Source organism: Pediculus humanus, genomic scaffold (assembly GCF_000006295.1).
Source record: "Pediculus humanus corporis 1103172108281 genomic scaffold, whole genome shotgun sequence".
NCBI classification, from domain to species: Eukaryota; Metazoa; Arthropoda; class Insecta; order Psocodea; family Pediculidae; genus Pediculus; species Pediculus humanus.
Genome location: NW_002987850.1, coordinates 1345013 through 1357042, shown reverse-complemented (window position 1 = coordinate 1357042; position 12030 = coordinate 1345013). Strand labels below are relative to the sequence as shown.

The 12030-nt window shown below is 31.6% G+C and overlaps 3 protein-coding genes across 3 annotated transcripts; 1 reads left to right on the top strand and 2 right to left on the bottom strand.

Annotated features, from left to right (window-relative positions):
* Window positions 1–336: 336 nt before the first annotated feature.
* Phum_PHUM515210 (retiin, putative) lies at window positions 337–4336 on the top strand (the record flags this gene model as incomplete). The annotated part of the gene is made up of 4 exons (XM_002431151.1): window positions 337–793; window positions 1202–3349; window positions 3431–3603; window positions 3923–4336. The coding sequence occupies 4 exons, from the start codon at window positions 337–339 to the stop codon at window positions 4334–4336; spliced, it is 3192 nt and encodes a 1063-aa protein (XP_002431196.1).
* Window positions 4337–4980: 644 nt separating this feature from the next.
* On the bottom strand, window positions 4981–7449 carry Phum_PHUM515200 (Photoreceptor outer segment membrane glycoprotein, putative; the record flags this gene model as incomplete). The annotated part of the gene is made up of 7 exons (XM_002431150.1): window positions 4981–5167; window positions 5806–5929; window positions 6034–6208; window positions 6325–6523; window positions 6604–6788; window positions 6886–7076; window positions 7275–7449. The coding sequence occupies 7 exons, from the start codon at window positions 7447–7449 to the stop codon at window positions 4981–4983; spliced, it is 1236 nt and encodes a 411-aa protein (XP_002431195.1).
* A 1713-nt stretch (window positions 7450–9162) lies between these two features.
* Window positions 9163–10783, bottom strand: Phum_PHUM515190 (uncharacterized protein; the record flags this gene model as incomplete). Its single annotated transcript, XM_002431149.1, has 6 exons — window positions 9163–9309; window positions 9401–9668; window positions 9903–10139; window positions 10219–10428; window positions 10509–10644; window positions 10747–10783. The coding sequence occupies 6 exons, from the start codon at window positions 10781–10783 to the stop codon at window positions 9163–9165; spliced, it is 1035 nt and encodes a 344-aa protein (XP_002431194.1).
* Between the last annotated feature and the right edge of the window lie 1247 nt (window positions 10784–12030).

Genomic DNA, 12030 nt, shown 5'->3' with positions numbered 1-12030 from the left:
TGGTTATGAATATCCTATAGCATCTTCTCCCTAATTTTTCAACTATTTTATTTTATTAATCAATAATGTTTTTATTATACGTGTAATAATAATAATAATAATGAATTCATTAGAGTTTATTTTTAATGGCAGTAACATTTTATAGCTTTTTAATTAAAATTTGCAATAATTTTATAAAATAATTTAGCAATTGTATTTTCCAAATGATATGATTTATGAGTATTTTTTATTTCAGAATTTTTTTTAAATTTTTGATTATATGATTTATTTATAAATTATGTTTAATTAAGGGATTCACAATTATTTATTAAGTAAATAACTATATACAATTTAAAAATGATTTTGAGAAGCACTCCGAAAAAATATGCATGTGACGAAGGAGATGAAAATGAAAAAAATGATACTGATGGTGTCGAAACAACTCCGAAAAGTACAAAGGATTTTAAAAGGCAAAGAAATGTTAAAACACCATTGAAAAAAAAAACACATGAAGAAGGCCATCATAGCATAAATGTGGGATCTCAATCACCGATTGTTAATGTTCACATACATTTACATTCACCGAATGGTGATTCATCTCTACCATCAAAAATTCAACCCATAATTCATTTACATTTACAAGATTCTAACAATAGATTAAAAAATATATTAAGTCCTAGTCAAACTTACAAGAGAAAAATTATTAACAATTGTGATAACGATTTAATAAATGTTTCAAACGACTCCGATTTAAATAATAAAAATATAAACTTACTCGAAACACAATTTAGAAATGATTATAGAAAATTAAGGGGTAAGAAAATGAATTATAAAGTAATAATAATAATAATAATCATGTCATCGTTAAAAAGACTTTTTCCTTTTTTTAAAATGGATAATAATTTTATTATTTATAGATGAAGCAAAAAAAAATAAAAAATTAAATGAAAGTGAAATCGAAATCATTAATTTAGATGATGATGATGATAATGATAACTTTAGCAAAGGAAATAGTAACAGTAATAATAATAGTAATGATGATAATGATGTACATAATGAATCACATTCGGAAAATTTAAACGATTTAGTAAATTGTAGTTATCGAAATGTAAATAATAGCATAATAGAAAACAAAAATGAAGGTGAATTTCAATTTGTTTGTAATAATAATAATAATAATAAATAAAATGGCTGATTGATTGATTGATTGATTGTATTTTAGGTTTAAGTCAAAATACATCATCGGTTTCAAATGAGAATAATTTAATTTGTGATAATAGTAATGTTAGTAATAATAATAGTAGTACTAATAGTAGTAGTAGTAGTAGTCAAATAAACATGGCTGCCGATGTTTGCGAACGGGAGGATTCAGTACAAAAATCTCATAAAAATAAAATTTTTTATTCAAATAATTTATCGGTGGGGAGAGAAAAAAAAGAATTTTTTCAATTGAAAAATGCCGTCGTCGTTTTAGATGACGTTATGAGCGACAAAAATCTAACGGAAAAATTTCAAATAAACGATGACAGTCCCGCGAAAATAAAACATGGCGGAATGTCGACAAAAACGTTACGATCCGTTTCTCCGAACCGGCGGAAAACGGAAAAAGGAAGGAAATTTAAAGGGAATAGTTCAACCGGGAAAAAAATAACGGGAAAAAATAATTTACAAAAAGAATACGATTCTGAATCCGAGTCATCGTCACGTCATCGTGAAAAAAATTATGATGATTCGGATGTTGAAACGTTTTGTGACGTAATGAATGAAAAACAAAAGGGAAACGTGAATTCGTCGCCTGAAATAAAAAACATGAATTGGGAAAAACAAATTTCGAGAGTGAAAAAAAAAAAAAAAAATTATAAAATATTGAGCGGGGTAAAAGGTGGTGAAGGAGGGGAAGGAGGAGAAAGAGGAAACGGAAGCACGGATTTGGTCAAATTAACGTCCGTGGCACAAAACATGAATTTCACGGAAATATTGAATAAATTTAATACTTTGAAAAAACGATACAAAATTCTCGATTCCGATGATGACAAATGTAGCGATGACGGTAGTGATAACGATAAAAGCAACGAAAGTTCAGACGAAAATGTAAACGAGGAACCCAAAGTCGAAAACGTAGAAACCTTTAAGGAAAGCGCGAAAAACGATACCGGAAAAAGTGACAACAGCGATGAAGAAACGAACAGTAGCGAGGATTACATAGAAAAAATGTTTTTGAACGACAAAAGACCTAATATCGATTTTAGCAGTAGACAAAAGGTTGTTAAAAATAATGATAATAATTGTAAAATAATTAGAGAGACGAGTAGGAGCGACGTAGACGGTGTCGATGAAAAAGAATTGATTAATAATACTAGTGATGAGAAACAGGGAAATAGAGAAGGGAAAAACGAAAAAAATGACGTCATCGTCAGCGACTCGGAAGAAAAACGTACAGACGGTGATGATATAAGTAAAGGCGATAAAGAAGAGTCGAAAGACGTAACGTTGGAAAGAATTGAAAGCGAAAGCAATAGCGATGATGACTCAAAAGATGAAAAGAGTGAAAGTGATGGGAAAAAAAACGACGAGAATAATACGAAAGAGAAGGACAGCGATTCGGAAAAGAAATCCGGCGGTGCGAGTGAAGGGAAACTAGAAGTAATGAAAAAAAAAGAAATGTCGACGGAAACAATCGAAAGCGACAGGGACGGAGAAGGTGACAAATCTAAGCAAGCGACGGAAACGATTGAAAACGACAGCGACGGATCAGAAGAAGAGTTTAAAGACGGATATAAACCGAGTGAAAGTGAAAGCGACGCGGAAGAACCGAGAGAAAAGAAAAGAAAAATTAAGAAGAAAATTTTCACGAGGAAAAAAAAAATCACATCGCAAAGAATCGAGAACGAGAGCGATAGCAGCAGCAGCAGCAGCGATGATGATGAGAACAGGAAAGAAAACGCGATTGAAAAAAAGAGTGAAAGTGAGAGCGATGAGGAGGAATCAAAAAAACAAAGGACGAAAATTGATGAGGAGAATGAAGAGGAAAAGATGTCGGAAATGGTCGTAAGCGGCGACGGCGACTCAACAAAAGAGGACACAAATGAAAATGGTCAAAGCGATGCAGACGACGCAGAGGAAAAACCAAAAAATGGAAATAAAAAGAAAGTCACGGCGGAAACAACAATTGAAGACAACAGCAGAAGGAACGACGAAGAAGAAATGTCGAAAAAAATAAAAAATAAAAATGGCGACGGAAACGCCGAAAGTGAGAAAAGCAATGAAAAGCTAAAAAAGGAAATGATCGATGAGGAAGACGCGGTGACGTCAAAAATACCAACATTTGAAAAATTAACAGGAAAAATCGACGACAAAAATCCCAGTCCAGGTAATTTTTACGAGAAGGAAATGCAAAAAAAAAAATGGCGAACGGCTCCAACATTTTTTTAATCGAAAAGAAAAATTTCAGGTTCGAAAACGACGACGACGAATTTAAAAATCGGGAAAAAAAATGTAAACGCGAATAAAATCGTGGAAAAATATGAGGATGAGAAAGAGAAATTTTCCAGGGAAATTATCATCAAAAGGAAATGTCCATCGCCATCACCGGAAGTGACGATGAATCATTCAAAAGGGAAAAGGGTAACGAAACGAATGATTGACGTCACCAACGCGAGTGTCGCCGCCATTAAAAAAATAGAGAGAGAACGACTTCTATCGGGAAATTTTATAACTAGAAATTTTCTAACCGTTATTTTTATTTATTATTACAGGTGAGAAAATCGGAGGAAAAGTTCGAAATGTTTTTAAAACCGGAAAGGAATAAGAAGAAGAAGAAAAATTTGAAAAAGAAAAAAAATAACAACAAACAGAATAAAAAGGTAAGAAAGGATAAAACAAACGAGAAATTTTCTCGGAATGGAATGAAATTTCAAAAAAGAAAATGTTTAACGTTTTACAGGGAGAAGGAGAAATGGCGGATCAAACGAAAACGTCGTCACCGTTTTTTCAAATGTCTTCAGTCGGACGATCGTCGGAATCGAAGAATAAAAAAAAAAAAAGGGAAAAAAGAAAAAGACGTTCAAAAGAAAATTCGTTGTTTCCGTCGTCTGGTGATAAAATGGCGGGTCGGACATGCGATGTGGATGATGGTGATGATGATGATGATAATAATGACGAATACATACCATTGAACGCTCCTGGTTCCACGAAATTTTCCGTCGGACTTTTAGACAAGTTTCGACCGTATGGAAAACACGACGCGACGACATTCAAAGACAGAATGCTCTATGGAAAACGTGTCAAAAGATTCACAGACGCGAAAACACTTCAAGTTTATAAAAAAAAACAAAAAGCCGGAGAAGCAAAACTTTAGTGAAAAAACGAACGCGGGGGGCGAGGGGGGCGAAAAATGGCGCGCACATAATTTGTACACATCTATTTTTGTTTAAACGAATAAATAAAAACGTTTTAAATATTTTTTTTTTTCACACACACAAAAAAAAAATTATTATTGTTGTTGTTATTATTATTATTATTATTATTATTATTTGCTATTTTTATGTCCCTTCCCTTCCCCACTCCTACTGAAAAAAATAATGATAATAAAATAAACATTTTTCTATCGTGGACAAAAGAATTAAAAACAAACTCGAAATCACTGAAATAAATATTTTTAATTTTTTTTTCAAGTTCTATATAAAGGCCGTATTTTATGTTCGTAATGTTGCGACACTTCTAAATTGGCAACAGCCGTATCCGATACCGAACGTCTCGATTCTAAACAGGAAACGGAAGAGAAAAAAAAAAAGAAAAAAAAAAAAATTTACGAAAAACAAAAACAAAAAAAAAAAAAACGAAAATTTAAAATTTTTAATCAAATTTTTTTTTTTTTTTTTTTTTTTGTTTTTAAATTCAAATGAATGAAGAAAAAAAGAGAGAGAGATAGATAGAGATAGATAGAGAGAGAGAAAACGTTTTATAGGAGAAAAAAAAAAAAAAAAAAAATTGAAAATTTTTTTATCCTTTGAAATATTTACCCGGCGTCGAATTAACAGGAAGTGACGTTGTCATAAATGACGTGGTTGAAGTCGAACCGGATGCGTCGTATGCTCTCCTTGTCCATCCTTCGCTTGATTCTGCACCGCCCCGACGAAATTTTTTATCGCTTACAAAAGTGTTGCCCCCATCGCTTTCTACATTTTTACTAAAAATTTATGTAGAGAGAGAAAGAGAAAATTTTATTAATTAATAATCGGTGTTGTGTCGCTCGAGTAAGGGGGATGAGAGGGAGGCATGGAATGGTGGGAAAAAGCAAAAAGGGAAAGTGAAATGGTGTGGGGGACAGGAAAAAAGGGGAAATGAAGTGGACCAATGGTGTGGAAAAGAAACAAAGGAGAAAATGAAGTGTTTGAAAAGTGGCTGAAGTGGGGAAAATGAGACGGTGGGGGGAAGAAAACGAAGAAAATGTAGTGGTGGGCGGAGACAAAAGAAAAAAAAAGTGGTGTGAGGAAAAAAGCAAAGGTGAAAATGAAGCGGTGTAGGGGAAGAAAATGAAATGGTGGGAGAGACAAAAGGAGAAAATGTAGTGGGGGGTGTAAGAAAATGAGATGGTTGGGAAAGAAAAGAGGAAATGTAGTGGTGGGGGGAAGATATGAAGAAAATGTAGTGATGGGCGGAGTCAAAAGAAAAAAAAAATTGGTGGGAGGGAAGAAACGAATGAGAAACTGAAACTGGTGTGGGGAAAATGATATGGTGGGGGAAGGAAATCAGGGGAATAAAGAGTGAGTTAGGGGAGAGGGGAAAAGGATTTAAAATAAAGTGTAAAATATAATTTAAACTCACAAATGTTTCCTATTTTGAGACACGACGACTGGACTCATGATAACTTTACTTTGTTTATACCAGTAATCTTGTTCCGGTAAAACGGATTCGCGACTATTTAATATTTTTGAATTTCTCATTCTGTCTGCAATTGTTAAAAAAAAAAAGAACAAAAAATACAAAATCCATCGAAAAAAACAAAAAAAAATAAATAAATAAATAAATAAATAAAAATTTAATAAAACGAACCTAACAAAGGAGTTTGATCGGATGCTTCCCTTGAGGCACCGGCAGCACCACCACCACCAGTAGTACAATTTGCGGGTGCTATTATCCACCAAACTCCGGGAGCTGTAGAATCACCTTTTTGAAATGCTGATCTCGCTGACGTTTGAAGTTTTCTTGATATATACAATAATAAAATCTATAAAAACATGTTTTTTTCGTTTTACACACATAAAAAACTTTTACGTGGAACCAGAGAACATTAGGAAATTTTTTTCCTTTTAAAAAAAAAAAAAATAATAAAAATCGACGTACCATTAACAAAGTTGATGTGAATAACATAATCATGGCAACAGTAACAAATAAAAAAACGACTTCGTCTAATTTATCAGCACATCCAGATGAATATATCGAACCTACTCCGAATATTCTCAATTGATGGTGTATGCAAGGAGGTGGAGCATCAGGACAACAGCAACTAAAAGGTACGGAATCCCAATCGGAATACGAAAAACTATTAAGAAAAAAACCCAAAAATATTAATAATAATAATCATAATCGTAAGATAATTTCATTTATGGGTATCCTACGAACTTTCCCAAATGTCTTCCAGGTTCGACGTCAGAATTTTGCCAATCGACCATAAACCAATCTAAAAGTGATTGACTTCCGCAACATTCTAAAAGCATTTGTAATTTATCTAATATCATTTTTCTTGTTACGTCGGTCGAATAAGACGCCATGGCACTTTTTAAATCGTACGTGCTGCTGGTCTCAGTCTAAAAAAAAAAAATCAATCGACCGTTTAATAATCGTTTAAAATGATACCAAATTCGAAAAAAAAAAAAATTCAAGAATTTCCTTCTTTTTGTTTACCTTGAGTAGCATGAAAACAGCACTTACGATGAACGCAGAAAAACCGACGAATATAGGTAAAATAAGAGCAACTAGTCCTTTTGATAAACTTTCATCTAAATATTTTGATCGTATTTCTAACTGTCTGTTTCTGTAGCCGGCAATTATCCACCAGACATAAGTTACTGTCACTAGAGTTCCTACACCACAAACTAAAATCCATTTTTTTTTTTTTTTGTTTTACTTTTATTTATTTATTTATTTATAAAAATTTGGAGAAAAATAAGGAAAATAAGGTATATCGAGTGTTATGAGTGAGTGGACACGTGACGAAAACGTCACAAGTATGCGTGCGTGTGTATGAATGGGTGGGTGGGTGGATGGATGGATGGGTAGATGTGTGAACGTACCTATTTCTAAAATTGCTAAATATGTGAGAGAAGTAAAATGAAGAAGGTCGTTCGCTCGAGTTATCACAACAACACCTTTTAAAAAAATACATAAGGAATTTAAAACGGAAAGTGTTCCTATGATGATACCCTGCGACACCAAACACTGGCGTGCAGATTCTGTCAGTTCTTCCATGCCGCATTATTCCTGACTATATATTGTTGATAAGAATAAAAAATAAACAACAATAATAATAATAATTATTATTATAATAATGATGACGACGTTTATTAATTACTTAAAACTTTTCTTTCTTGTCCCCCGATATTAATTATTTCTTTAATTTAGTAATTAATACTAGTAAATAAATAAATAAAAACAAAAACAAAAAAAGAAACACACAAAAACGTAGTACGCGACCGCGTTTCACGGAGGGGGCGGCAAAAAAAAAAAAAAAAAAAATATATTTTCACTTTTTTTTCACTTTTTTTTTTCTTTCCTTTTTTTTTTCTTTTCTACTTTTTTTTTTTCCCGGTTTTGAAAACGTTAAATTATTTCACTCGGTTTTAAATAATAAACATCACCTGAAATTTTCTTTTCTTTTCATCTGCTGTAAAACATTTCAACGTTTAATAATAACAAATATTTAAAAAATGAATAAACCTTTTAAAAGTAATTTTACAAATATCCTCCATTTTTTTTTCACCGCCATATTGTAAATAAATTAATTTTAATAATAAATGATGTGCCGTTTTTTTTTTTTTTTTATTTATTTACAAATGAATACAAAAAAAAAAAAACGAAAGAAGAAAAAAAAAAACAAAAAACCAAAACCTTGGAAAATCGTCTTTTTCTTTTCAGTACCGACAAGTTGAATTGATAAAAAGAAAAGAAAAAATAAAAAATCGATCGACGGATCGATCGATCGATCGATCCATCGATCGTTTTTATTTTTTCTCCCTCTTCTTTTTTAATTATTTAATTATTTAAAAAATTTGAATATTTGTTCAATCGTAAAAAAATAAATCAATAAATCGATTATCGATCGATCGATACATCGATTCATCGATACTCGCACATTTCTAATATGAAGAAAAAAACTTTTAAGTTTTTTTTTTTCATTTTTAATAAAGTCATGAAAGTTTTTTTTTTAAACCGTCGGAGGAGGGTGGAGGGGAATCAATAAATCGATTAATCGATCGATAAATTACAATACGCGACAAAAAAAATTTAAAAAAAAAAAAAATTTTCACTTCGCGTTCCGACAAGTTTACAAAAAAAAAAATTTATTTTCATTAAAAAGAAAAAATCAATAAATCGATCGATTAATAGAATATCGATACATCGATCAATTCTCCCACTTTTATAATTTTTTTTCTTCAAAATTTCTCCTTTCCTCGAATTGAAACAATTTCGAAAATTTTTTTTTTTTAAAAAAAAATATTGAAAATTTTTTTTGTTGCAAAAAAAAAAAAATCAATAAATCGATTAATCGATTATCGATCGAAACTCAATCGTTTTCATTTTATGGATTTTTTTTTTAAACATTCGTGTCGAAAAAAAAAATTATTTTTATTATTATCATCAGTTTTTAATTAATCGATTTATTTATTTATTAAAAAATATATATAAAAATAAAAATCAAACGAAAACAACAAAATCAACAAAAACAATAAAAAAAAAAAAAACAGGAAACACATGCAAGCAAACGAGGGAACAAACGAGCGAACAAACGAACAAGCAAACAAACAAACAAACGAAACATTCTCAACGTTATAAAAATAAAAAAATGTAATTTTTTTTTTTTTTTTTTTTTTTTGGTACGAATTAGGAATAATAAATAAATAAGTAATATAAATACCAGCGTGTGTGTGAGCGAGAGAGAGACAGATAGAGGTTATGACGTCATTAATACATTTCCACGTGTGAGGATTTCATAGAACCGAAACTTATATAAGCGAATAATGGAAATCTCGATGACAAAACAACCGAAAGCCACATTTGAAAATTGAAAAAAATCCTCCAGAGATTTCCAAATATTTTATCTCTGAGTCTCTGGAAATTAAAGAAAAAAAATTAAAATCGAGGGAGGAGGGTGAAGGGGAGGGCGGGGGCGGGGGAGCAAGAAAATAAACTCATCCCTCACCTGGTGTACGAATTTTTGAAAATTGTAAATCGTTTGACTCCATATATTCGTGAACGGCGACACGTTCAAATTGGATAAATCGTAAGTGAAAGCCATGAAACCTTCGAAATCTAAAAATGGCACCATCGCCCACATTCCGTTAATGACCGTCCTCGTCATGTCTATGAATTCTTTCGATGGTGCCTTCAAATGCGGCCATAAAATCTCTTCTAAAAGTCTTTTACAAGTTTCTTTGGTTTCCTCGACGGTTCCGTTGCAAATATTATGCCTGAAAACAAATTTAAAAAATAAAAGATTTCTTCGATCGTGACGTCATTACACAACAACTCTCGTCGAAACCTTGTGAGTATTTCAATAAGTGGTTTCCGCCATTTTTTCTTTCTTTTCGTATTCTGCGATGGTTTCACACACACGACCTTGTCAAATTATTTTAATATTTACCGCCATTTTTTTTCTTTTGGCAAAGTGTTTTTTACCGTACCGGAAATACAGGAAAACTCACTCTTCGTCAACTCCCAAAAGATATCCTATGACTCTCCAAAAATGTATGAAACCTTCCATGTCTTTTTCATCTCTCACAACGACACCCAATTTTTCCGGCATCAAAAGACCGAAACCCATGAAACCGAATTGAGTTATCGCGAGTGAACTTTGCGAAAGAGATCCGATATTTTTCGTCATTCCTCTCCTGTTGGCAGCCGTGTGTTTGGCATGTACTAATTTTAACGATTTGTAAGCCCTGCGAGAGAGAGAAAGAAAATTCTTTTACCACTTCTTTTTTTTTCTATTCACTCTCACTATTTATATTATTAACGCACCAGGATTCTTTATCCAAAACGTTTCCGTTGTACCACATGAGCATGTGCCTTAACGTATTCAGGTATCTTTTGAAAGCGAGTTCGGGTGTCGCGGATTTTTCCGTCATCGTTAATATTTTCAATACTCTCGGTATTGATAGTATGACGAGCAAACCCGATAATTTCGATACGAAAAGTGAAAAATAATTTAATTTGAAAAATTCTTGACCCCTGGAAAGAAAAACAAGAAAAAACCGGATGTGACGTTTTTTCTATTATTATTATTATTATCGATTTTTTTTTATGCCAACCTTTTAAATTTTTCTTCGTCGAACCAATCGGGTAAATCTTCTAAAGCTTTACCGTCATTTAAATTCGGTTCGTCTCCATCTTTTTTCAATAAAATTATTTGATTTTCAATGTTTTTCTCCTCTTCCGATCTTTCTTCTGGAATTTTATAGAAAAAATTATATTTTTATTCGTTCGTGAAAAATCCTTCCCCTCATCCCTCTCCCCTTCCTCCCTTCCTCGTCAATTCGTAATACTTACGACGAACGTCCACTAATCGATTCCTAATCGTTTCCATATTGTTTTTACCTCACGAATTTTTTTTATATTTTTTTTTGTTTAATTATTCGAACGCGTTCGTAACGGAAAAATTTAAAACGTTCGCACGTATATATACAGGACACGCACGCACGAACGCACGCAAAAAAAATTTTAAAATATAAACATTCGTGCGTAAAAAAAAAAAAAAAATACGATTCGAATCGTATAAAACTTGTTCCACGCGATTCTAATCAAAACTAACTGATCAAATCTTCGACCTTAACGAAATGTTGGTTGGCGTATACAACAACAACAACAACAACCACAAACCAACAAACAACTCGATATCACGGTCAACTTGAATTGGTTTTAAAAAAAAAAAATAATAATTTTTTTTTTTTCACAAACTCGTTATATTTATAAATCTAAGTAAAAGTCGTCTGGTGGTGGTGGTGATACAAACAATTTTAAACACCCTCATTAAAATTTTCCGGTTTTTGACTATGTCATCACGTTTACAAATTAATAATAATAATAATAACGATAACGATAATGATGATAATGATAATTATTTTGACGGTTAATTGAAACGTTTTCTAACTTATTTTTGGAAAGTTTTTTTTTTTTTTGACTAATTTTTGTATATGTACGTGCTGAGAAAATTTTTTTTTTTTTCCACGTTCTCCATTATTATCTTATATCGTAGAATTTTCTAGAAATTTATTAATTTATCGATCGATAACAACGTGCAAAATATGAAATGAAATGAAACGAAAATCGAAAGTTTTTAAATTTTTTTTCGAGTATTTATCAAAAAATTTTACTACGAGAAACCCTCCTCCTCCTCTATCTCCCTCCCAGCTCCACCCCCAATCTTTCCTAAAAAGTATCGTCGGATTATGACGTAATAAAATACTACGTCATCGATAAAAATTCATTTAATTTTTCATTGATGGAAAAAAAAAAAAAACTTAAATTAAACGATGAGTGAACGTCGTCGCAATTTAAAACTGCACGCAAATAATCAACGTGCGTAACGCAATAATAATAATGATAATAATAATAATAATAATAATAATAAGTAAGTAAGTAAATAAATAAATTACTTTCCAATCGGTTTTGCATCGAGAAAGTTTTTTTTTTTTTTAAAATGTACTTTCTTGCGATTGTTCGAGATCGTTGCGGTTGTAGTTGTTCTGTTTTTTATACAGAAACTCATTCCAAATAAAAGTGGAATAAGAGAATGACTGCTTACGAATGTTGTTGAATGGTTATCAAACGTCC